Source organism: Rhagoletis zephyria, unplaced genomic scaffold, assembly GCF_001687245.7.
Source record: "Rhagoletis zephyria isolate East Lansing unplaced genomic scaffold, Rhagoletis_zephyria_1.1 Rzeph_scaffold_00012, whole genome shotgun sequence".
In the NCBI taxonomy this organism is placed as follows: Eukaryota; Metazoa; Arthropoda; class Insecta; order Diptera; family Tephritidae; genus Rhagoletis; species Rhagoletis zephyria.
Genome location: NW_016157096.1, coordinates 130509 through 156177, shown reverse-complemented (window position 1 = coordinate 156177; position 25669 = coordinate 130509). Strand labels below are relative to the sequence as shown.

The 25669-nt window shown below is 39.7% G+C and overlaps 5 protein-coding genes across 6 annotated transcripts; 3 read left to right on the top strand and 2 right to left on the bottom strand.

Annotated features, from left to right (window-relative positions):
- The first annotated feature begins 10505 nt into the window (after window positions 1-10505).
- Window positions 10506-11734, top strand: LOC108358926 (probable RNA methyltransferase CG1239). Its single transcript, XM_017610460.1, has 2 exons — window positions 10506-11410; window positions 11477-11734. Exons 1-2 carry the CDS (start codon window positions 10562-10564, stop codon window positions 11642-11644), a joined length of 1017 nt encoding a protein of 338 aa, XP_017465949.1. The 5' UTR covers window positions 10506-10561; the 3' UTR covers window positions 11645-11734.
- LOC108358920 (CCA tRNA nucleotidyltransferase 1, mitochondrial) lies at window positions 11653-13607 on the bottom strand. Its single transcript, XM_017610450.1, has 3 exons — window positions 12952-13607; window positions 12303-12893; window positions 11653-12230 (listed from the first exon to the last, which is right to left on the bottom strand). The coding sequence occupies exons 1-3, from the start codon at window positions 13483-13485 to the stop codon at window positions 11880-11882; spliced, it is 1476 nt and encodes a 491-aa protein (XP_017465939.1). The 5' UTR covers window positions 13486-13607; the 3' UTR covers window positions 11653-11879.
- Window positions 13608-15231: 1624 nt separating this feature from the next.
- Window positions 15232-16708, top strand: LOC108358911 (glyoxylate reductase/hydroxypyruvate reductase). The gene is made up of 2 exons (XM_017610439.1): window positions 15232-15407; window positions 15465-16708. The coding sequence occupies exons 1-2, from the start codon at window positions 15331-15333 to the stop codon at window positions 16366-16368; spliced, it is 981 nt and encodes a 326-aa protein (XP_017465928.1). The 5' UTR covers window positions 15232-15330; the 3' UTR covers window positions 16369-16708.
- Window positions 16353-20803, bottom strand: Sym (symplekin scaffold protein). The gene is made up of 6 exons (XM_017610426.1): window positions 20537-20803; window positions 20288-20481; window positions 19026-20222; window positions 18035-18972; window positions 17067-17983; window positions 16353-16979 (listed from the first exon to the last, which is right to left on the bottom strand). Exons 1-6 carry the CDS (start codon window positions 20621-20623, stop codon window positions 16785-16787), a joined length of 3528 nt encoding a protein of 1175 aa, XP_017465915.1. The 5' UTR covers window positions 20624-20803; the 3' UTR covers window positions 16353-16784.
- A 989-nt stretch (window positions 20804-21792) lies between these two features.
- On the top strand, window positions 21793-25546 carry Madm (MLF1-adaptor molecule). Of its 2 annotated transcripts, XM_017610406.1 has the most exons (3): window positions 21794-22296; window positions 22356-23516; window positions 24107-25546. In XM_017610406.1, exons 2-3 carry the CDS (start codon window positions 22425-22427, stop codon window positions 25499-25501), a joined length of 2487 nt encoding a protein of 828 aa, XP_017465895.1. In that variant the 5' UTR covers window positions 21794-22296; window positions 22356-22424; the 3' UTR covers window positions 25502-25546. The 2 variants fall into 2 exon arrangements, with proteins under 2 accessions (XP_017465891.1, XP_017465895.1); XM_017610402.1 differs by having other exon boundaries at window positions 21793-23516.
- The last annotated feature ends 123 nt before the right edge of the window (window positions 25547-25669 follow it).

Here is a 25669-nt window from a genome sequence, read left to right as displayed (position 1 = left end):
TAAGCAAAACCAAGAAATTTCGAGCGATCTTTGATCCTCTATTTGATAACCATTTTTTGCTTATTGTTTTTTTGTTCTGCGAATGTTTTTGCAGCTTTTATCAGCGTTACTGATTTTTATTTTTTTTTTTGCTAAAGAAAACACATCATTTTGAGGTAGAAATGATTAGAAACCAAATGAAAAGTTCACTCAAAGGGGTTGCGTAAGGCTTGTGATCCCTTTTTATTTGCGATCGATTGGCCGAGCGAACCAGCGCACACAAACGGGCTGAAATAATAAAATAGTTGGCAAAAAATAGAAAATAACCTTTCTTCGTGGCATTTGTTTCATCGTTTCACCTTTGTATGTAATTTATTGTGAAGAAGAAAAATCGCGATGAGTATCTTTGTGCAGACGCAGTGCAGCCGATATCAAAGCGAAGAAGAATGCTGGGTGTATGATTGCGCTTGAGGAGGGTTCAGTGTGTGTGTGTGTGTGTGTGTGTGTGGCGAGCTGTAGAGCAAGTACTATAAAGATTTTGTTTTTCCCCCCAAAATTATCTTGCGGATTTTTTCGAACGAATTTTTCGCAAAGATTCAGGCAAAAGGATAAGATGAAATTTTAGATGGAATCCTTTGGCAAATGACATCATAAGACGTGACATATTGAACTGATCTGAATTGATCCTTTTTGGGCGCTGCGCCCTTTGCACTAACAATAGGTCGTATGCACATCGTCGCAGCCTAGACTTTAGAAAGCGTCGTCGTTTTTTTTTCTCGCTTTCCTCTGATTATAAAATTGTGTTTTTTGTATTTGTACTATGTACTATTTCAGCATGCAATTCTGCATTGTCTGCTGATTTTTGCACCCTTTGATACCTGTGCGCACACGCATACACACACACGGGCGCACACAGACACTTTACTTTTATGGGTATTGATCGTGCGCTCCTCGATATTTGATCGCCTCTTAAATTTCAAGCAAATAAATAAAATGTGAAAATGTGTTGTTTGTGTTGTTTGTGTGAATGTGTGCAGTTCTACTTTTGCAATTGCATTTTTGCCAAAGGATGAAGAGGCAAAAGACAGCGAGAGTGAGGGACTTTCAAAACATTTTGCGATAAATATCGTGATTAGCGCGAAACGCTGTGGGAACTTTTTCTTGAATTTTGCGTCAAGGTGCGTTCTTTGCTGCGCATATGTACTCGTACTCGCACATACCTACATATATGTATGTACATGTATGTTATGTAAGTGTTATGTTTGCGGAAGAATGATCGATCGAAGGATTGGGTTACGCATACACGCAACAAAAACTATGTAGTAGTTAATAATAGAAACAAGCTTCTACACATTTTTTCTTGTGTGAAAGGGTTCCGCCTTTCCGTGAGGACACTGCTGCGGCTTTGGCGCTATTGATTGATTCGCAACTGCTGCCTACTGTCTCGCTAACAGCTTCCACTAATCGAATGCCGCTTGTCGTTCGGTTGCTGAGGCGGTTTCTATTATTTTTCGATTTTATTTGGAGCCTTTTGTATAGGAATTTTACTTTGGCTTTCATTCAGTAGATCAGAGGTTTAGAAAAAAAATTAACGTTAAATTTTAATAGCGTTTTTTATTCATTTCATTTTATAAAATTTAAACATTTTCTTAATAGAATAGTTTTTAAAGCGCTAATTTTGTTAAGCAATAGGAGCATTTTATTGTAAGAACTACTATAATATCCTGCTCAAGTACGTATAGAAATAGGTGTAGAGCCAAAACTACATTTATTTTATAATAGCTTAACCCATAAACTTCGGAATCAGTGAATTAAAAGTGTTTAGTATTTTGACTAAATAACCATTCATAGCAGGTCAAACCCATACTCATACACATAGCCAAACCACCCAACTAGCCAAATGCGGAGCGCGCCAAATATGGAGTGAAAAAGGACTCCCACAGCAACACCTGGAAGGAGCGTTTTCGGAGCGCTCCGCAAATGGAGTGAAAAGGTAGTCAAAGTGTTTTTTGTTATCTTGGTTTTACTTTTATTTGATCCGCACCGTTCGTTACAAAAGATGAGGTGTCAAATGAAAGGGATTGGCCTCTAGAAATGCACCAATATTTTTGTTTAATAGGGTTGCCACATGTCAATAAAATTACCATATTCAAGCATAATACGCTTAGGCATAAGTTCTGTACCGTTACTGTCAAACGAAAAGACTTAGCCTCTGGATGTGTAATAATGTATTATTTTTCTGAGTAGGGTTGCCAGCTGTTTAAAAACTATAAGATCTGCACCGTTCGTTGGATAAAAAAATAAGATACCAAATGAAAGTGCCTTCGCGAAGCCTCTCGCATCGATGGCCAGCTAGTAAATAATAAATTATAAATTAGAAGCATTTTTGATAAACCGTAAATCCTCATTTGGGTCTATTATCGGAGCACTCCCAAAACACTCCGTCTATGTGTGGTTTCGGATAACTTAAGGAGTCCTTTTCACAAAATCATAGGCGAATAGAGGAGTCCGCATGGAGTATTTGCGGATTATCTGAAGGAGCGTTCTGGGACTCCTAAATCGCTCATTTAAGGAGTCCTAACATACCGGTGGATATGCTATTTTGGGACTATTCTCGGAGCCACCCTAGGAGCATCAGCGCACCGCACAGGGAGCCCTAATTGTGTACTGGCTGGGCTTAATTATGCCCTCGGCAGTTAGCGATGCACATCCGTTAATGTGGATTCGATTCCCGCTGAAGTCGAGAAAGATGTCTAATAAGGACCAGCATATCTAATATGTACCATTTTTGGTAAATTATTTCAGGTTGGTACACTGGTACCTATCGTTCAGAAGTCTAGTAAAATGAGATAATTGTTGCTTACATCTTTTACCTATTTAAAGATTAACCACCAGTGTCAGACAGCATTAAAATTCCTGGATTATATTGAATCAATTAAGCACGCATAACAGGGTCACCCTAAGTCGGATAACGGCTTTTGGNAGACAGTCGATTTTTGTATTTTTGTCCACCTTCGCGGCACTGTGCAACGTAAGAACTGACACTCTCGCAAAACGTAACTTCTAACGGAGCTTATATGGTCCATAGTCTTTCTGTGGTCGGTTAAAAGAAAACACAGCTGAGCTCCTAAGGGAAAATTACAATCTAGGAAATTTATATCATCCTCTCATCAATTATCTCAGAACGACTTCTGAATTTTAGTCGAGAGGGTCTGAGCACTGTAATAGGCTACCTGGCCAGACTTCAGGTTATGTGACTGGAACATATTATGCCTTTGGCAATGTATCATAGGTCAAAAGACATTTGCATTTCGGTAAGTAGTATGAAAATAGATCTATCAGCAGGTCGCTTTTATTGCACAAAATAATAATAATAATACTTAGATTAAAAAGAAAAAATTTTTAACTTAAGAAAGCTACGTTCCAGCATTATATTTAAAATAGTTAAAAAAACACTCGATAAATTGGTTTATTAACTACATACATTAGGGCAGAGTAATTTAATTTCAAAAAAATTCTAAGTTCGATTTCAAGCAAAAATGGTGAACAAACCTTATACCAAAAATGACATTTGACCTGCCCCAATTTTTAAAATAAAAATCAGTACAAAATTATGGTTTTTGCGATCTTTCTACTTGTAGTTTAGTATTTTGCCGGCTCGAGGTCAATCTTGAAAAATTTTAGGAAAACACAAGTTTTTTAGTGTTTTGTTTCCGATATGTTTAGGTAACGCTTCGGTAACCGTCCTCAGGGCAACTATTGCAAAATACTGTACTAAAAATCAGTGTATTACTATAAGTTTTTCTGAACGAAACTAATTTTTCATTTACAAAATTTTGTGTTTTCTTCAAATTTAAGAAATTCTTCACAAAACCGAGAAAATAGATTTTTTTTTGTACAATGAAAAATAACTTTCGATCAAAAAGGGTTACAATATACCTACTGCTTTTTCTTTTTAAAATTGGGAGAGTTAAACATCATTTTTTTGCTATTTAGTTTGTTTGCGATTTTCTGTGGGATTATTATATATATTTCGCTATAAACACTACGGCGAAATCGTATGCGACTAGAGGGTGTAAAGGTCGAATAACAGAAGCGGCAAAGATCGTTTGACCAGATAAGAATATCGGACACGAATATTAATTTATCTTTTTTGCGGGTTGAAAAAGAATTCATCGAAAAGAAAAAAATATAAAATGTCGTATTTACACATTTTCACAGCCCTTCAACGTATTTTCGATAATTTTTTGATCTTCCCCCGTATGTGTAGGTATTACACACCCTCTCTTTTCTTATTCAGACCAAGCCCCAGCAAAAAGTTTATACCAAGTCAAAAATTTGTTTAAAACATACAAATTAGATGTAAGCACCCATAGTTTAGCTTTCCAAGCTTAAAGGGTTAATTGCATAAAAATGTGCACATATGTACATACATACATACATACATGTGTACAAGTAAATATAGTAAGTAAATGTGCATTCATTTTTATCAATATTTTTCTATATGAAACCACATGGAAATCACTAATTATAAAAAAGAGAAAAAATCTTCTTTTTTTCTTTTTATTGTTGTTACTGTCACAATGCATTAAAACGCCTTTCACTTCACTAATACGATATGGAGAAATTAAAAATCCCAAGCACAACAACATATGAGGGTTAATTTCTCCTAATTCACTGACACGTGAACACGCTGTGCGTAAGTGGGTTTGTGTGTGTGTGTGTGTGTGAGGCGATCTTTGAATGACCCAATCACCTAACCGAACAAATCATTCAACCAACAAACCAACCAGCCAGCCACTCATTCACCAAACCAGCAACTAACCAAGCGTTCGCGGATGCGGATGCTGCAACAACAACAACAACGCTAGCAGGATTGATAACAACAAAAACAGTGGCAACACCTATGTAGAGCAAATGCTACAAACAGAAAGTTCAGAATAATTTTTAGCTGTGTTTTGAAACCGTCAAAGTTGACCTTAAAATAACTCAATCCAGCGAGAGCAATCACAGCAGCAACAACAACACAAAAAGAAGAAGCATCAATATGTAGTAGCAATACGAGAGCCAGAGCGTCCAGACTGACTGTGCCTGTGTGTTGTTAACGTATGCAAATTACAACTGCATATGAATGTATATGTGTGTATTTATGCATGTAAGCAAAGAAAAAAAAATAGAAAAGGTGATTTTAAGTTCAACCCTTTTGCGCTGGCCTGCACGGCCTGACTTCATTGGGAAGCATCCTTTCGACCATGCGTTCATGTTTCCCGCCGTCCATTTATCCATCCCCTTGGTTGGTGTATCATTATTGACGAGGAAATTGTAGCCATTGCCCATGACAGAAACACGAGCATACGAATATAGGCGGGCATAGCAGCGGACAATCGAGTAACACGGAAGCAGCGGCTGGTACGCAGACGCAACTCTTCCTCTTTGCTATGCATTCCATTCGGCGAACAAATCAAAAATTTTAATCTGGACCGCGTCACGTCAACATCCAAGCTTTATTATTTTTTCACTTTTATTATTTTGTTCCTATTTTGGTTTTTTTGCTTGCTTTTGTTCCTTCACTAATGCATACTCGTTGTGTTAGATGCTATATAGAAAGGTTTGTTGAAGTCCGGCAGCACAAAACTGGTTTTAAATTTCCACCTTTTTTTAGTTGTTAGTTTTTTTTTTTCTTGCATCGCGGCTACATTCATTAAATCGGAAGCTGTTATTTGTGCAGTGAATACACTGGTAGAAAATAACTTTTCTTGTTTTGTTAATTTGAAATTTTTTCTATTCCAAAGCAGTTTTCCACAAGCCTAGAAGTTCTATCCGGATTTTTTGAATATCCGAGTAATCCCGTTTAAAAAATCCGAATATTTAGATAACGTGTTTTTGACCGGGTAACCGGATAACCAAATTACCGGGTATTAGCCGGATATCCGAATACCTAAACAAATTGATATTAACCGGATATCGGGATTTAAACCGGATATTTATCTGGATAACAAATGGGAACCATTATTAACCGGGTATACCGATTTTATCCGTATACCCGAATATCCGTATATGCGAGTATACGCAGAGTTCCAGCCCTAATAATCAGTAATCTCCCATTTCTCCAAAACCCTCAAAGAACGTGTTATTAGGGCTTAAAGGCTATATGGTTGCGACCTCAGAATGAAGGGGTAATTGGTTAGAATATTAGTGAGAAATAAGTGAAATTATCCAAAATGGTCCACGAATAGAAAGTTAAGTAGGATTTCTAAGGTTTCAGTAGGTACGGACTGAACTTTGAGGAGCCTAGAATTAGTGGACGACTTTTCTAATGATATTCAACAAACAGTTCCGCCATGTAGTAAGGCATGTCATACTGCTGTATCTTTGACGTTGAGCTGCCAGGTCAGTTTTCAGTCAAAAATGGCGTCCAAGCATTTCACTTCATTTGCCTATAAGTCTATGAGCAGCGCCAGTAGAAGCAGCTTTTGGCGAGTGTACAAAAACTGAAGATATGATAAATTCCAATTCCCACAGGTATCTTAACTGGTCGTTGTAGATTAGAAAGCCACCTACACAAACTCGGGACATGGTCTAACAATTTACGATGTTTTTGTGGCAATGCAGTTGAAACTTCGGAACACTTACTCCTCGAAAGCGATGCAGTGTCGTAAAGATGGGAGAAATACCTCGAGTCATTCAGTTCGGAGCGACAAAGCTCTCGATGTCATCAAACAACCTACTGGATTTTCTAAGGAAATTAGGACTGAACGAGCTGTTGTAATAAGCAAGACTTGGTCATAGTGCACATCTTAACAAATGTATATCTCGCCTGCAAATATAACTCATACTTCGGCAATATTTGACGCACCGCTCGCCGGAGGAAGGCGCTAGAAAGACCAAGTGAAGAGGAGAGACCAATTGGGTGCGGTTGAAATGCCGAAGAAACGACTGGCTCGCTTTGTATAACTCGGCCAAAATCGCTTAGCCGATTAGAACCCAATAAAGAAGAAGAATCAGTGCAATACATTTTCAATTCCTAGTAGTGCTCTAAATTTTAACGTTGTACATTAAGGTGCATGACTCTCCATGCCAAAAAAGAGAGGTAGTGTTTTTCAATCGGAAATTTTTGTATAGAAAGTTATTGGAAAATTTCATGATTTTCAATTCGAACGAAAACAAGAATACGCCCGATTGTATTCTAAGACTTTCGCCAAAAATTTCGGAAACAATTTGTGATTTACGTGAGCTGGACTATTTCAAAATACCTAAAAAATCGTTTTTTTTTTATAAATAAAATAAGTTTTTAAAATATTTAACACGTAAATCGTAATATTTTTTGGAAGTAATTTGACAGAAGTCTTAAAAAATAGTAAGTGTTTTAATCCGCTAAGAGACTTGCAACTTTTTTGGTGATGCACTCTAATGTGTAATGTATGAAATTACGAGTATTATTTAAAAAAAAAATACCACTTAAATTAGCAAAAGACTATTTTTTACCCTTAAATCTCCGCAGTACCGCACTAAGGGAAGCTAATTCGTCAAAACGAGTTTTCCTTTTATTTGCAGTTTGCAAAAGTGTGCAAAAAAATAACAGAATTAAAAAATTTGCAGCCGTTATCTTAAATACTAATATTGGCGCGTGCCAAAAAATTATATATGCCAACACGATCTTATAAATAGACATTACAAATTAGCAAAAACAACCCTTTCGCGTGTCCAGCACACAAAAAAAAAAACAGAAGAGAAAAAAATTCAAAAGCCAAAACTGACCACTCGACTGGCCGCTCAGCTTGCAAAGTGTGGCTTTATTCCACCCTTTGTACACAAAATTCCGCACAATGACTACATATCTTATCTACGGTATTTAACGGATGCGCGTGGCATTATTTGATTTGCATATGAATACAAAAATTTATTGCACTACTAGCTGCATACAGTGGGATCGCTCTAAAATTAATTCCCCTATAACGAAGACTCCGCTGCAGCGGTGTTCTTTTTTTAACAATGCGATTTTTTAGCATTTTTTTTTTTTTGTGTTCATAAACGCTTACCGATATATGTATGTATGATAAGTGCAAAAGCATTTTTTTTTTACTCAACTCCGTATAAAATCTAAAATTTCATAAATCGCCAACTTGTCGATAGTTAAAAATTAATTGTTTTTTTTTTGCGAAAATGATTGATCGCCTTCGCTTTGGCAATAGCCCTGCTTACATATGGCAGACCGTCTTCAAAAGAGGCACAACTCTAAAGAAAATGTTGGTCGATTCTTTTGCGTAAATCAATTCGAAGAATTATTATCAAATAAATGCAAATATTTTTTTTTTTCTTCGTGATTATAGTTTCTAATTACAAAACTTCTGTTACGCCTGTTTTTGTATCAATTGCTTTGAATCTCTACGATCCACAAGCAGCTACATACGTATATTGCCGTATCTGATTTTAGAGTTATGCCTCTTTCGAAGGCGATGTGCGATATGTACCTACGTGTATCTATTAGCGCCGGCGGTAACGCTAATGATTTGCATATTTTTTTCATTATTTTTTTTTTTAACGCAGTTACTCTGGTAGCTAGCGTGTGCCACACCGGAAGAAAGGATGAGTGTGAGCTTGTGGGGAAGGTGTGACAACGTTGTACATAGATAATTTGCATAGCATTTTTTCTGGTCACAAATGTTTAGTGGTACGTAAATGTAGCTACATACAAACATATGTACATATATTTTATTTTATTTTTTTTTATATGTGGGTTAAAACATATTTGAGTATGTACCCAGTGGGAAAAGGTAGTGTTAGGGAATGCAAAAAGTAATGGATAGCCCCTATAATCTATGCAGCTATGAAAAAAACATACTTGAGTTGCTTCTCAAACTCTTTGTTTGTGTGTGTGTGGCTTCGAAACTACACATCATCCGCTCGCTTACATTGCGATGCATCTTTCCGTTCAAACGTAGTTGTTAATCTTTTCTTGGTAGAAAAAGGTAATGTATTCCCCTTTTTGCCACTGGATAACATATATATAGACTTTGTTACTAACCTTCCGCAGTGGCTGTTTCAGTATTTTTCATTCTGTACATCACATCATCATATCACATGTTTGAAGACTGTGTGGCAATGTGATGTCAAATCACATACGCATGTACATATCGTCGCCTGGGTTAAAGATTGTCGTAAGCGCCATTTTGACGATTTTTAGTTCTAGATGCACTTATATATTTTGAAATAAGGTCTTTCGATTGGTGTCATCAGTTTTTAGATATCTCCTTTAGATACTGACTACAACTTTTTCGATAATTTAGTAAACATTTAGTTGGTGATGCAGTCATATTAAACTAACCAATATCTTAGAAATGGCGTTCTCCATTTTTAGATATCTCCTTTAGTTTCCGAGATATTGAGTAAAATGTGTCGGTAATTTGGTAGAAATTTTGATCACATTTTGTCGCATTTCATACAAAGTGGACAAATGACGCTTACGGCAAAATTTTACTAAAGAAAATCCTTCATAAACTCAAAACTAATTAACAATAAACATTAAAAATTAAATAATTTAAGAATTTTGTGAAATAGTAACATTTTCAGAGACTTTGGAGAAAATCTATCTTCGCATTTTTGACAAATTGCATTCCAAACTACAATCACGATTTCCCACAACCTGCCGAAATTAACATACGACAATCTTTTACCCAGGCGACGATATGAATTTTGATATGATATCATAAGATCAAAGCAGTTAATAAGATGCAAGCGAAGTGATATTTCTTGTATGTACCTACACATGTACATATGTATGTATGTACTTCTGTATGCATACACAAGTAAGCGACGTTGTTACGAAAACGATTCAACCATACAATTTCTTGCTATCGCTTCCTTGGAGTGCTGCTTACTTTGATGTTTAACGCCTTTTATGCTGGTCGCACTGCTTCCGATTGTTTAATCAGCTTCAAAGTATGTATTTATGTGGTAAGTTATGCAGCCATATTGCCTATTGCCTTTACATTTCGCCAGCAGTTAGGCTCTTGTTACCGGAAGAGCCCATATTTGATTATAAACATCCGGTCAACTGCCATCACCTTATCAACATTTCCGAAAAATGTATGCTTTTGCATGTAATGGAACGGTTTTGTGTGCATGAAAGCACTATATTTAAAAAATTCCACACTCAATAAAGTTGCAAAAATGTATTTTACTATAAAACGCGCCGAATACAAAAAATTAAATGGCCTTTCCCAAATGGATAACCGTATGCATGGCATGCAGTAGCATAAATAAATCGACTTTTCAAAGCGATCGATTGCAACCAATTAGTCGTTGCATCAAAGGTATATGGAAGAATTTATACATACATATACATGACTTCGTTATATGTACGTTGCCAAAGGAGCACCTTTATTGCCTTTAGTGTGAGTTTTTAATAATTTTTTTTCCAGGTACCCTTGAATTTTTGTTCGCTTAATTTTACGATAAATTTGTTAAAACACTAATCGGCAAAACGATACCAATTTCATTCTTTATTTCGCGCTCATTGTGAATGATCGCCGTGAAAAGAAGTGGTTATTTAAAAACATGTTTTTTGCAGCAGACTTATTAAATGGATATAAATCACGAATTTACACAAATAACTGAAAAGGAGGCAGGAAAATTAGCCACCAAACGGAAAATTGCAATTCCCGATAATGACAGTGAACGCGAAATCAAGAAAACAAAGTTACAGATTGCCTCCCTGACTGCACCGATAACAGCGGAGTCTGGTTGCAATGCAACGATTACAAACGTACAAAATTGCGCGGCAGGAAGAAGTGTTTTACCAGCCAAAGCTGTAGCACATCAAAGTCCTAAGAAGCGGTTACAAATAGATACAACATCTCCTAGCGGCTCACAACGAAAACAAGCCAAGGAGCGATTTATTTATGGCAACTATAGCCAGTATTATGGATATCGAAATAAGGGGTGCGAATGTCGTGACATACGTCTGGAAGTATTTGCAACGCAACCTGAATTATTTCAAGGCAAGGAAGTGCTTGATATTGGTTGCAATAGTGGTCTAATAACCATGGAAGTAGCAAAACGGTTTGTGGTCAAAAGCATTGTTGGCTTGGACATAGACCGCACACTTATCAACCAAGCGAATAAGGCGCTGGTACGACAAAAGAAAACATTGCCTTTGGTAAATGAGTCACGGCGTTTACAACGTTTCCCCTACAATGTAAGCTTTGTGCATGGCAATTACGTGCTACGGGATGACATATTACTTGAGATTGAACACGAACAATTCGATGTTATACTCTGCTTATCGATAACCAAGTGGATACACTTAAATTTTGGAGATGCAGGCTTGAAACAAGCTTTTCGGCGTATGTTTCTGCAACTGCGAAGTGGTGGCAAGCTTATATTAGAAGCGCAGCCATATGATAATTACGGGCGTCGAAAGAAAATGACTGTAGGTGAAAATAGTATAGGAGACGACTCACTGTGTAACTTATATGTATATGAATTTATTTTTCAGGAGGCCATCAACGCCCATTATAAGGCTATGCAGTTCTTTCCCAAAGATTTTACAGGCTTTTTACTTTCCACAGATGTTGGATTTGAAAGCGTGGATTTGATGGGTATACCTCAAGGATGTGTAGAAGGCTTTAAGCGACCTATACAGATATTTCACAAAAAGAAATAACACAATGCTGACTGTGATAATGGTACTAAAGCTAAGAGTTTTGAATTTAATAGGCCTTCATTGTGTATATTCTTAGGAAAAAAAGTCTAGTACAAATATTTCGATTATGAATTAAAAAATACGTATGTATGTAATAATAATAGTATTTTGAAAATGAGTTTCAAATAAAAATATGAGCAATTTTATAAAGAAAATTGTAAAAACCACCTCTGCTGTTATTATTTTACGGTTTACATCATTGCGATTTGCGTTTTTTATTTGGCGTGGCGGGTGGCGTCGCTAGGCCTTCTATCACTCCCTGCAAGTGCTGCTCTAACAATTCCTCGCCACTCAGCGAAAAATCGCTATCGATCCAAATTGAACGTAGTCGCGTCATGATTACACCCATTCGTTTATCCGCCGCTAAACCACGTTCTTTCAACATGCTACCAGAGAGTGGAAAGCGAGGAGCTTTCCATGATTTCAAATCGTGGTAAAGATTGAACTTGTTTGTATATTTTAGCAGCTCTTCGACATATTCTCGTTTAGCATATGGCTGCAGGCAAAGTCGTTGAAAGTCGCGCAGCGTTCGAAAATCTGCATCAACCTGGAATACAAGTTTGTACACAAATACATCTACATATGTACATACTGTATAAGAACTTTTTATCATAGTTACCTTATGTCGATTCTGAGTAATAAACAGCGCCAAATCACGTTCATAAGCTGACAATTTGAGTCGCTGATGCAGCTGCATAGCATCCTCTGAAGTATGCAGTAATGCAATTAAATACAATATCGGTAAATGAGGTGGTGAATAATTTGCCAAGTCTTCGCAAAGCCGTTTAAACTCGTCTATGTTAGGTTCCGCTGGCAAACCACAGTAAGGTGCTAAGCCAGCAGCAATCATTTGCTGTACCAATTCGAAACCGAAATTTCCAACCACAATCTTTTGTAGCTCTGTCCATATGCGCTCGCCACTAATACGCGCCAAACCACCGACATTTTCCCGAATTGCTCTTAAGGTCTCAGCATCATGCTTCGATGGTTCGCGCGCTATGCGACCATAGAAACGGAAGTAGCGCAAAATACGTAAATAATCTTCTTTAATTCGGACATTAGGATCGCCAACGAAAACCACGCGACGTTGTAGTAAGTCATCAAAGCCATAGAAATAGTCATAAAGTGTACCATCAAAGCCGAGGAACATGGAATTTATAGTAAGATCACGGCGATTTGCATCCAACTGCCAGTCCGTTGTGAATTGCACCTTGAAGGAAAATGTATTTAAAAAAATTACATGAATTAAAGAGAGCATGTACACCTACTTCTGCATGTCGTCCGTCGGTGAGTACATCGATGCGTAATGTGGTGACCTCGAAGTTTTCTTTATTATGTATTCGTGGCGTTATCGTGCCATGCTTCTCACCCTTCGCATTTATCATACGTACGTCTTCCTTGGAGAACATTTCTTTCATTTGATCCGGTGTTGCTGTAGTAGCTAAATCGATATCTTTCGGGGTTAAGCCCATTACAATATCACGCACTGCACCACCGGCAATGCGCAGCTCATAATTATGCCGCTTGAAGATATCAATCAATGCGCGTAGTTCCTCGGTGAAAATACTTTGGAATTCTGGTGTATCTATTTTCTTAAATGCAGGATCTGCACGCATTTTCGAAGGCACACCAAGCGGTTTCAAATTTGCCTGCAAAGCTTGGGCCAGTTGTGTAGCTTCTGTTGTGTGATTTCCTGGCGACATGTGGCGTGCAAAGTTTGTGCTGAAAGCTGCAGACAAAATCCTTTTTCCTTTCAGCTGCGTTCGAACAATACGGCAAAAGATGTGAAAAGTGTTTTGCATAACTTTTTTAACCAAAATATTGGATTTAAATAGGAAAAACTGATTGGCCAGGCACGGACTTGAAAAAAACAAATGTTTTGATTTGCAATTGTTTTTGTTGTAAACTGTGAAGTCAGCTGATTGGGAGTACTGTCGGAGGTAATTCTCTAGGGGGGGTAACTACCCCTAAAAAAGGGGCCGAAAAGTCGGGAGGGGTACCAAACGACGCGTTTCAGCCCCCCTAATAACAATCCGGAGGGGGGGAGGTAATATTATTAACCATTTAAAAGTTATGAACAAAAAACTTTTGTTAAATTTCGTTGTTTTCTATGAGCAATTACCACGTCAAAAATGCACTAAATCACCAGTTTCCACTTTTAACACACTACTAAAACGTTTCCGCGTATTATTTTATACAAACCAAATCATTTATTCACTTTTATTTTATATATTTCGTTAATAAAACAGAGTAAACAAACTTTGCGCCTGCTGAAATTATTATAACCTCAAATCGCTGGTATTGCCACTTTATTTCACATTTCATTTGCGCTATTAAAGTCAGTTTACACTATGCACTATACACTTCTTCTTCTTCTTCTTCTTCTTCTTCTTCTTTTTACTTTCATCTAAATAAGATATTGTAACCAAAATATAATAGCAAATTTCGCTATACCATATCATTATTTATTGAAGTATTGATTTTTATGGAAAAAGCGCCGCAGGCGAAAATTTTTAATAAAAAATCGCGCGATTTTTTATTAAAAATTTTCATTATTTATTGAAGTATTGATTTTTATGGAAAAAGCGCCGCAGGCGAAAATTTTTAATAAAAAATCGCGCGATTTTTTATTAAAAATTTTCATTATTTATATATATATTAAACGAAAGAAGATACCGAAAAGCATTGAACAGTGCACACATCTCATAAGGAAAAGTGAATTATTACGAAATACTAATACAGTGGCAGCACTATAGCTATTTTGGAATCTCGCGTTTCAGCTCGCAAAGATTGTCAACTTCTTTTTAATAACAAAATAATCTATCTTAGGTTGATAAAACTATGTGTTTCTTTAATAAATAAGTTAAATTATATATTTTAATAGTGTTTAAAAAGTGTGAACAGGTGATTTAGTGAATCTTTGTCGGTGTAATTGCCCATCGAAAACAACGAAATTTAACAAAAGTTTTTTGTTCATAACTTTTAAATGGTTAATAATACTATCTCCCCCCCTCCGGATTGTTAATAGGGGGGCCGAAACGCGTCGTTTGATACCCCTCCCGACTTTTCCGCACCTTTTTTAGGGGTAGTTACCGCACCCTAGAGAATTACCAATTTGAATTTTCGACTTCAGCCTTTCTTTCCCTGAATGAACGACAACAGCTGATTCATGAAAAGTTGTTGGAAGTCTACAACAACAAAAACCAAAACCGCCCCGCTCCAATGTCGCTGCTGACACGCTACAGCCTCAGTATATCCAGTAAACAAACTTAGCTATTTTTTNTATTAATTTGTATCAAATATAACATTAAACGGTGGTTCTAATACATTTTTTGATATTATTAACCAGAGTACATACATTATATGGTATTTCTTTCAAAATTAATGTACTATATGAACTTTTTTTTCAAATATTTCTTAAGTTTCTTTCATGAGTGCTGAAAAGCAACCATGCGTGTAAGAAATTGTGTGCTACCTAAAATTTCACCTCTGGAAACTTTATCCCCATAAAGGACTTCACCACAGTTTTTTTACTGGATATACTGAGCTACAGCATTTGCCTGCTGCACAAGCTATCACCAACATTCCGGTTCTCTGCAGCTACGCAATCACAAAAATTTGTGCGAAACTCACTGCATTATTCAAAAATGTCTAGCGAACGCAAGAGTGTGTATATTACACGTCCCGATGTTGCACCAGTGGGCATTGAATTGCTAAAGGCAGAGTCAGTAAAATTTTAAGTAATGCTCAATACGATAAAAGTGCAATCCACTTTTCACAGGTGCAATGTTAGCAGCTGGTCGCAACCGTTGCCAGTACCGCGTGAAGAACTGCTACGCCAAGTTGTTGGCAAAGACGCTATCTACTGTGCACTAACCGACAAAATAGACGCAGAGGTCATTGAAAGCGCCGGTCCACAGTTGAAGTGTATCGCCACCATATCGGTCGGCTATGAGCACATCGATCTGACTGAATGCAAGAAGCGCGGCATACGCATTGGCTATACACCGGATGTGCTCACCGACGCTACAGCTGAGTTAACTGTGGCGCTGTTGCTTGCTACCAGCCGGCGCTTATTCGAAGCTGGTAAAGAAGTGTACAATGGCGGTTGGAAATCATGGGCGCCTAATTGGATGTGCGGTCAAGGTCTTAAAGGCGCTCGCGTAGGTCTTTATGGGTTCGGACGGATCGGACAGGAAATCGCAGCGCGTTTAGTGCCATTTAAGCCTTGCTTACTAACATACACTACGCGCACTGAGCGCGCGGCTGAAGCGGCCAAAGTGAATGCACAACGTGTAAGCTTCGATGAAATGTTAAGTGAATCAGATTTTATCGTAGTCTGTTGTGCGCTCACTCCTGAGACGAAGGAAATTTTCAACGCCGCTGCGTTCGAGAAAATGAAACCGAGCGCAATTTTCATTAACACCGCGCGCGGTGGCGTAGTAGATCAGCCTGCACTATGCGCCGCACTAAAAGAACGCTGTATACTAGCCGCAGGTTTAGATGTGACCACACCGGAACCGCTTCCGCTCGATGATCCAATACTGAAATTAGATAACGTTGTTATATTGCCACACATTGGTAGCGCGGATGTGAACACGCGCACGGAAATGTCGCGCATAACGGCTCTAAATATTTTGGCCGGGCTGAAAGGAGAAAAAATGGTGGCTGAAGTGGCGGTTTGAAAAATAACACTTTTATTAATGCGCTACGTCAAGAATTATAACAACTAAACCACCAAGCTGGTAGCGATTGTAAATTAATGGGTCGATTACGGATGGCAACAGGCAGCTGATTTCTTAATATTGCCAACTGCATTTTTGTAGTAGCCGCGGAAATTTTGATTGAGATAATTATATTATTTTTTAACCGTTTCAGCAGAATTTTTTTAACTGGTTGCCTGTTCTTCAAAACTCTATTATCTTCCACTTTATAGCAATTCACTATGATATACATTTTAATTTGACTGGCGCTGCCCATGGGCAATCCAACTAAGTTTGCGTTGCTATCCATAATCGGCCGGTAAAAAAAAAATGTATTTAGTTATAAGCGAGTTTGGAATTTATATATAATCAGAGATAAAATATTTTTATGGGACTGTCTAATCTTCGCCTGGAGGCAGCGGTTGGGCGGATTTGGGAATAATTGAAGTGTTGATGGCGCCAAGTATGGGAATAGGTGCTGGAACCGGAGCTGGCACCGGGGCAATGGGAATTGTAGATATAACTGCGATTTCAGAGGGGTCTTCTATCTCTTTTTTGATTTGATCAACGGTTATGTAACCGCCGGTTTCGTCCTAAAATAAAAAAGTAATGAGAAATTTAAGTACATATATACAAATTATCTAGTAGATTTCTCTTCTTTTTTTTTACTCATCACTTACCGTTATAAAAACATCCACAGTCTTCCCGGATATGATATCCAGCAGCTGGGGCGTTATGCCGCTCATCGGTTCCTCCTGAATGCTCTGCGCGTATTCATACAATGGTTGCCTCAAATCGGGGCACTGCTCCAACGCATCCACAAGTTGATGATGCGGTAAATGAAGCAATACTGGCAAAGATTGTGGTTTCAAACGTTGACAGCATTTGAGAAAACCTTCCCAAATAACTTTTTGACGCCACACTTGCTTCAATATGAGTCGTTGCAGCAGATTTAAAACGAAATTCGTTAAGCGTGGATATAGTGTTATGCTCTGGATAATGGTACGCATTAGCAAGGTCGGTATAGGTACCACTTCGACTAGCTGCTGCAATACGCCAATTAGCACTTCTGGCGTAAAAACTTCCTTTTCAGCTAAACAAATTGACGTGGCTTTAACTACTGCTTTCAAATCGCAAGCACTTGGATCCATAGTATGTAAGGCGACGAGTATATCGGTTGGCGTGGCAGCCATGGTTTGGTTAGCGAATTCAGCGCCTACGCCCAACAAACGATTGAACACCTCCTTCACTACAATTTGATTAAGCTTTAGTAACTTTGGCAGAGCATTCAAAATTTCTTGGCGTGTGAGCCCGCTGAGCACAGGTATTAGAACGCGCACATCCTTGACTTTATTCGCATAGAGTTCTCGAACTCTGTGCACTAGTTCCGGATTAGGTGTTGCCACACGCTCAGTCAGCAAGTGTATAACGCGTATTATCAGTGTTTCAGTGCCTTTGGGACAGTCTTCGATAAATGTAAGCAGTGTTGAGTCTTCAGCGCCCATTTTCTTTATGGTTGGGTCAATTGAACGAAGAATAGTACGTTTCAGATCAGCGCCAGTGGTAGTGTAGATGTGGCAAAGTTTGTTTAGAAAAACTAGAAGCAGAAAATCCAAAATAGTTGCGTAAAGACGATCAAATCACTTACCTTTTGGTTTATATGGCAGTAATGTCAGCAGCAATGTCAGGCAGGTCTTAACCGTTTCCTCTTTCCAGCCTATTTCAGCTGCAGGTCGTCCATATTCTTCTGTGAAAATACTTGGCGGGGGCACGTCCTTTTCCAGATGTTTGGCCCAATCCAAAGCAAATTCTTCAATTCGATTCGGCAGCACTTTATGTATATGATACAACGCGATTATATGCTCTAAGGCCCGCTCTCTCAAGTCCGTACGTTCATGCACACAGAACATTAAAAGCACTCTTATTAGTTTATTCTTGCGTGGTGGACGCATAACAGCCAAGTCTTTCAGTAGGTCAACGCCAGGATTTACGAATTCTTCGGAGAAGCACATTTCCACCAGCTGATTGAGAGCATCGTCTGGTAGCAATGGCGCTTCGAGAAATATGCGTCGTATCAATAAAATTTTATCTTTCAATTCACACGTTTCACGCACCCCTCTTATTAGTTGGCTGAGTAGTTCGTTGTAAGCATAGTCGGGTCGATTTTCTGACTTTACGTAAGAATGCCGGGTAAAACCTTGTAGTAGACAATACTCTTCATACAGCCAAGAAAAGGCCAAATCAATGCGCTGCTTCACATCCAGCATGATGAAATCGAAAATGAAGTAACGCACTTTGTCAGGAAATGTGGCTGCCATTACGGTAAGTGTTTTACGACGCTTTGCAGACACGCCGCCTACAATGCACTGTCGTTCCGATTGCAAAATACGCTTTACAGCCTCTAAGAGGAATTTTTCTTTCATCGGACGCGAAAAAGGTTTTGTAACCTCTTGCAATTTCAACGTCTTTGCGCGCATTTTCATGCGCTCGATCAGCTCTTGTTCACCTTTGGCTCGTTCCATGTTTTCACGCAATTTTTTTGTGGCTTCATCTTTTCTCATTTGGTCTTCGTCGACCGGTTGGTCACTAAAAACAAAATATGTGAATGTATTCAATGTCGTCTGCCCCCGTATGCTTACCTCTCATTTGTGTCCATGGGTTCGGCGCGTCGTGGTCGCATAGGCGTTTCCTTACTAAATGCTGCAGCACCTGGCCCAATCTTTTGCGCTGTCATCTGTTCGCCAAGTACCTTAGATATCTTCGATACTTGCTGCTGTATGGACATATCGCGAATGGGCGCGTATTCATTTAGGAAATGCTCTGGCGGTTCGTCCGGCAGCTTAGGTAAAAATTCAACTACTAAGTTTACAGCTACATCAGTAACACGCAGTTTTTCAGCCAAAAATTTCTCGTTTACACGCAAACAACGCTCACGCTGCTTTTCTACTTCCTCCTCATCGACCTCCATTTCTACATCTTTTGCAGATTCATCGTCCTGACTCGACTTAGACCTACGCTCCTGTTGACGATTTATCGAATCAAGACGCATTTTTTTATTAAGATTACTTGCTGCGCCTTCCAATATTCTTTTTTGCCTACGCGTTTGTTCCTGTTTATCCATTTTAGGTATAGCCCGTTGGATTTCGCTCTGTGACGCACCCAAATCTGCCAACATGTGTCTTATGGACGCCTGATATTCATACGAGCCGCGATTTTTTAGCAATGCCATTAATTGCATCTTCAAGCTTTTACGTACAGAGCTAGCCTGTGAATCTGTGAGAGTAGGCGGTAGATTTGAATTAAGTTGCTTAAAGGCATCCACAACAGGGCCCATAAGACTAGGCCGCAGTTTGGCAATGGTACAAAGGCTGCCAGTGCAGGTGATAAGATTCACAGAAGAAATATGTGTAGCTGCATGAAACTTCAGCAATATATCGAAAATATTTAGTGCTTCCTCCTCCAACTTGGTTCGTTTTACCAACTTAAAATTCAAAGGTACATCTTCCAACGAAAAGTCGTTGTCTTTCTTTTGGCTATCTTCATCTGGATAACTTTGCAGCACAACAACGCCTTCCAAAAATTTTAAAGCATTGGTACGAATTCCATCATTCTCGTTGTCGATCAAATCCAAGATTTGAGCCTTTAGCAGACTAAGAACACTCCAGGCCTGTTCAGCGCTGTCTGACACCTCAGTTACACTACATACCCATTGTAGGCCATTTTTATATACACTGCCGCACGCCTGTATGACACGTTTAATTACCTGGGGCGAGCGATCGCGCAAGAGCATTGAAATGACGCTTATTACTTGTGGCAGCAACTCCACCTTCACTTTACTGGGGTAAGAGTTAAACTTTTTTATTTAATTTCTGCTTTCTAAAGCCACCGACGGAAGACTCACCAAATTTGTTCAATGAAACAGACTACTTGCTTCCGGACATCTGCATTGGCATCATGCGCAAGCGAGAGTATGTGTTCCAAGAACTCTTCCAGCAACTCAACACATGAGCCCAAAATCATTTCTTGTGCCTTAACCAACAGATCGCATTTGGTCGCAGGGTCTGCGTTGGGTACTTCATTTAACCACTCTACTACCTGGAAAGATCAAAATAAGTTTCCAACGACATTCCTAATTGCTACCACTCCATACCTTGCTACGTGCGTTTGCAGTCTTCTCATCCGTAAACAGATTTACTGCTTCGCCTAGAAATTGGCTGCGCCCCAGAAGGCCCTCCATATTTTGTATAATTAGAAAATTTTCCAAAAATACAAATAATTGGAACAATTACTGCTGAAAATTCCAAGGAGTCGCACAATGCAAAAAAAAAAGTTAAAAATACACCGGGTTTTGACGTTTCATGCTTTATGATAAAACACAGGGTTGCGTGTGGCAATGCAGTGGTTCCCAAGTCTTTAGAATAAAAACCCGAATTAATAAAACGTAGTGAAGCGGCGAGCTAAGCGAAGAGCTAGCATCGAGCAAAACTTCAATTACAAATCGAAAGCAATTTTCGTAATTTCAATTGCAGTTACACCTTGCAATTTTTTATTTCCGAAAGTGATTTCTGCGAATCTGCAAAAATGACTTTCTGGCTATTTACACGGCAAAGCAGACTTTAGATTTCGAATTTTGACAGAAAAATGCGTAGAAAAATCCTCGTTTAACCGCACCATTAAGCGAAGCGCACATTGGCGCGATTCTGTCGTTGCGAATCCGCAAGCCCAAAAATTACAACAATGCTACCCATACATTTTAATGCGCTAGCGCACACTTGCACGATTCCGTCGCTGCGAATTTTTCGAACATTCAATGTTCCTCTCTATTGACGCGTTCGAAACGCGGCTTGCAGCGTTTTGAAGGCGTCAAAGAAGAAGAAGAAAGGTGTCACAGCAATAAAGGCAAAGAAAAAAAAACGTGTAATGTACAAAAACTAATAAAAACGTTCGTAATAATAGTATTTTGTACGATTTGGGCACACCGAGTGCGAAAATACACGAAATAAAGGGAAAATTGAGTGAATTGTACATCGGAAATCGACGCGAAAAAACGCTCAAGTGTGCGCACGTTTGCGGATTCGAAGTTAACAGCCGAATTCGCAACGTATTCGCAACGATGGAATCGCGCTAATGTGCGGTTCGCTTTACACCTTGGTACTTTTATTTCCGAAAGTGATTTCAGCAAATCTGAAACAAAGACCGGAAAGTAAACTTTCCATTTCGCATTTTGGCTGTCAAATGCGTAATAAAAGTGCTTGCATTGCCACGTTTAACCGGACCTCTAGTTTGAAATATTCATAAATTCATTCATTCATTAAATTCTTCTTATCCCGGTACATTCAACAATTTAAGATCCTTTGTGTACCTAAACTGACTCAAAGGCGTCAATAATGCAATGAAAATTTAAAAATTGATTCTGCGATATCTGTAGAAAGGGCCAATTGGCTCCCTTTTTAAATTCCGGTTAGGATCGGCAACATTGATTGTCAGTGTCACTCATCGATTGCTGTCAGTGTATCCAGAAAAAAACTCGGTGCCGTAGAAGAAAGATTCGACGTGCAAATTGCTTAAAACAGGCAGAATTTGCACAAAAAATTTGCAAATAACAATAATTACCGCCAGCCGGTTGCATTTATATGGAAAAGCTAGTTAAAGTAGCTTGAAAAGCACATATTGTGCAAGGGAAATCAAGTGTAAACGTCTGTTGTGGGGCAGGAGGTGGAACACGATTTCAAGGAGGGCACCACGAAAGGAAAGCAAACGAAAAAAATTCAACGAGAAACGTATTAAAAAGCAATTACAAATAAAAGATACGCCTTAAAACAACAAGGAAACTCATCAACTGACTAATCGACCAATCTACCAGCCAACCAAACGACCGAACGAGGGTACAACGTAGCTGATAAAATAAGAGTAAAAAATACGACTGAACTTGAACAAGAGCAAATACAAATAAAAGTGATTTTATCAAGACAAACAGCAACGGCCACCGCAATAACAATCGCTGAAGCAGCAAACGCGCCCTGCACACACGCGCTCCAATGTCAAGCGGCCAAGTAAATGTCGCTGGCGACAGCAATGGAGCAGGCGGGGGCAGTGGTGGCGGTGGTGGAGGGGCAAACACAGCAGCACAAGCGGCGCCACAGCTGCAACAGCAACAATCACAACAACATCAACAGCAACCGCCACCACAAATCATGGGCGCTTCAACGACAACCGTTGTCACAGATACAGTCAATATGGCAGCCGATTCGTCACCGCGTGAGTCAGGCGATGACTCGGAGGATGAAAGTGAAATCCTTGAGGAATCACCATGTGGGAGATGGTTGAAAAGACGCGAAGAAGTAGATCAGCGTGATGTGCCCGGTATCGATTGTGTTCATCTGGCTATGGACACCGAAGAGGGTGTTGAAGTTGTTTGGAATGAGGTGCAATATGCCAATTTGCAGGAGCTTAAGTCGCAAGAGGAAAAAATGCGGCAAGTTTTTGACAATCTAATGCAATTAGATCATCAGAACATAGTCAAGTTCCATCGCTATTGGACAGATACACAAAATGCAGAACGGCCACGAGTCATATTCATTACGGAATACATGTCGTCGGGGTCATTGAAACAGTTCCTCAAACGCACTAAACGCAATGCCAAACGGTTACCATTGGAGGCGTGGCGCCGCTGGTGTACACAAATTCTGTCCGCGCTCAGCTACTTGCATTCCTGCATACCGCCCGTAATTCACGGCAACCTCACCTGTGATAGCATTTTCATCCAGCATAATGGTCTGGTGAAAATCGGTGCCGTTGTGCCCGATGCGGTACACTACAATATGCGGCTGCATCATCGCAGTGATCAAAGCGAGACGCATCACTTTATGGCACCAGAATATGGTGCTGCTGAGCAGTTGACTGCCGCCGTAGACATTTATGCATTCGGCATGTGCGCCCTGGAAATGGCTGCATTGGAAATTCAGCCAAGTGGCAGTGAAACGACAACCATCAATGAGGAGACAATATTGCGCACCATCAATAGCCTGGAGCATGATTTGCAGCGCGATTTGATATTCAAATGCTTGCGGCGAAATCCTGCCGAGCGGCCAAGTGCCAACGATTTGCTCTTTCACCCTTTACTTTTCGAGGTAAGTAAACGGGTTAAGCGGAGTAGATAAGAGTTAAATAGTAAAATACCCCCCTTTCATGAATCCGTACGATGCACGATAAACGCTTGCATTCTGTTATCCCCTATTACGAACCGATATTCGTCGGAGCAAATCCGAAGTCGGCGTAACCGATTTGTTTTGGTTAACGATAAAAAGGGAACAAAACCCACAGGCATTCAAAATAGTACATCTGTCGGGCGTATGAAGAGAATAATACGAAAACTAAACGCTTGCTAGCGGTTAACGTCTATCGGTTGGAAATTTATAGTAGGGGGCATAGCTTATATATGTGGCTACTGTATAAGCTTAAAAAAAAAATAACAAGAATACATGTTACTAATTCTGGTTCAATTAAAAAAATATTCAAGTGTTGTTCAATAGATATCTAGTTTGAAGGTGACGCCTTAAACTTATTTTTTGAGGGGCTAATATTTGCGGGAAATTGTTTTTGCGGAGGAATTATTAAATCAATTTCAGACGGGTCCCCTACTAATGCTTGATGCATTTCGAAGACATTGATTTCATTAATTCATTCGACTAATTCATTTTTACTTTACTGTTGCTTGCAGGTGCACTCACTAAAGCTTCTGGCCGCTCACTGTCTAGTGTTTGCGCCCAAGAATCGAACAATGTTTTCGGAGACTCTCATAGACGGCATGATGCAGCGCTATAACCGGCCTGAAGTGATCATGGCCCGTGTGTCATGTGGCGAGGAGGAGAAGAACTATCGTCTTGCAGACGTGCCTACAGCAGATAAGTTGGAGAAATTCGTAGAGGACGTCAAATTTGGTGTATATCCGTTGACTGCGCTTGGCGGCAAGAAGCCACCACATTTTCGCTCACGTGCCGCATCACCAGAACGCGCCGATTCAGTTAAGTCGGCCACACCGGAGCCAGTCGATATCGAGTCACGACGCATTGTCAATATGATGTGCAGTGTTAAGAAGTTGAAAGAGGACAGCAGCGATATTGCAATGACGATATTGTTACGCATGGATGACAAGATGAACAGGCAATTGACATGTCAGGTGACGGAAGCCGACTCGGCCTCTGATCTAACCAACGAATTGGTGCGCCTGGGCTTCGTGCATATCGATGACCAGGATAAAATACAAGCGTTGTTGGAGGAAACGTTGCGGGGCAGCTTTGCAGTGAATAGCGGCGGTGTCTGTCCCTTCGAACAGGGTGCGCAAGCGCTAACTTTTAGTGCCACAATCAACGAGCATATGCCGGGCGGTGTCGGTGTGAGTATTGTTGGGAATAGTGCTGGTGCCGCCAACGCCAACGGCAACTTTGGTGCAATCGGCATGGGCAGTGGAGGTGGTGCTGCTGGCATTTACAATGCAGAAGGTGCCAACGTGCATGGCAATATTGCCGTAAAGCCGGCAACGACAGCGACTTTGGCAGCACTCAACCAGATGGAACGCAATTGGTCTGTGGCTGATACAGACCCCAATGCTGGATTGGCGAATGCGAATTTGCAAGCAGCAAGTGTGGGTGCAGAAATGGCTCTTGCAATGTACCAAATGCAACAACAGCACCAGCAACAACTGCATGAGCAGCAGCAGCCGCAGCCGCAGCAACATCAGCCACAGTCACAGCTGTCACCGCAGTTGCACTTGCAAATGCAAATGCCCGTTCCGCAACAGCAGCCACAGGTGCTAACCACAACGCCGCCCCCAGCTGGCGTACTGCCACCATTTTCAGCGCAAGCAACTCAACAAATAATGCATGAACAGTCTTTGGATCAGCAAATCGAGGGGGCGGCAGTGCCCTTAACTGCCACGGTGAATAGCATAAATGCACCTCAACAACACTATGCAAACGCTCAGCAGCAAATAATGCACTCTTCCAATCCAACAACAGCAACTGCAACTGTGACTGCAGCTATGCCAGCACCTTTACCAACTGTAACCGCCACAAACGCCTCGACCTCCTCAGCCGCCTCCTCCACTATCAATTAATAATATTTTTTTTTAAATATTTAAATACACTACATTGATATTCAAGAAACTGAAGTAGCAGAAGAAGAAATAGAATTATGGAAAAAGATGGAGAAATTTATATTTTTAAATTGCAAAATAGAGCATGGGAGCCACACAGCACAGGTGGTGCTTCGCGAGTCGTATCAT

Bases quoted from the DNA above. Each gene is read 5' to 3' on its own strand.
- Sym (XM_017610426.1), bottom strand. From the start codon at position 20,623: ATGGAGGGCCTTCTGGGGCGCAGCCAATTTCTAGGCGAAGCAGTAAAT. The intron at 20,223-20,287 runs GTGAGTCTTCCG...CTCTTACCCCAG, and splicing joins TGTTTCATTGAACAAATTTG to TAAAGTGAAGGTGGAGTTGC. The intron at 18,973-19,025 runs GTAAGCATACGG...TTTTGTTTTTAG, and splicing joins CCCATGGACACAAATGAGAG to TGACCAACCGGTCGACGAAG.
- LOC108358911 (XM_017610439.1), top strand. From the start codon at position 15,331: ATGTCTAGCGAACGCAAGAGTGTGTATATTACACGTCCCGATGTTGCA. The intron at 15,408-15,464 runs GTCAGTAAAATT...CACTTTTCACAG, and splicing joins ATTGAATTGCTAAAGGCAGA to GTGCAATGTTAGCAGCTGGT.
- LOC108358920 (XM_017610450.1), bottom strand. From the start codon at position 13,485: ATGCAAAACACTTTTCACATCTTTTGCCGTATTGTTCGAACGCAGCTG. The intron at 12,894-12,951 runs GTAGGTGTACAT...TTTTCCTTCAAG, and splicing joins CCGACGGACGACATGCAGAA to GTGCAATTCACAACGGACTG. The intron at 12,231-12,302 runs GTAACTATGATA...CTTGTATTCCAG, and splicing joins TTACTCAGAATCGACATAAG to GTTGATGCAGATTTTCGAAC.
- Madm (XM_017610402.1), top strand. From the start codon at position 22,425: ATGTCAAGCGGCCAAGTAAATGTCGCTGGCGACAGCAATGGAGCAGGC. The intron at 23,517-24,106 runs GTAAGTAAACGG...TGTTGCTTGCAG, and splicing joins TTCACCCTTTACTTTTCGAG to GTGCACTCACTAAAGCTTCT.
- LOC108358926 (XM_017610460.1), top strand. From the start codon at position 10,562: ATGGATATAAATCACGAATTTACACAAATAACTGAAAAGGAGGCAGGA. The intron at 11,411-11,476 runs GTAGGTGAAAAT...TTTATTTTTCAG, and splicing joins GGCGTCGAAAGAAAATGACT to GAGGCCATCAACGCCCATTA.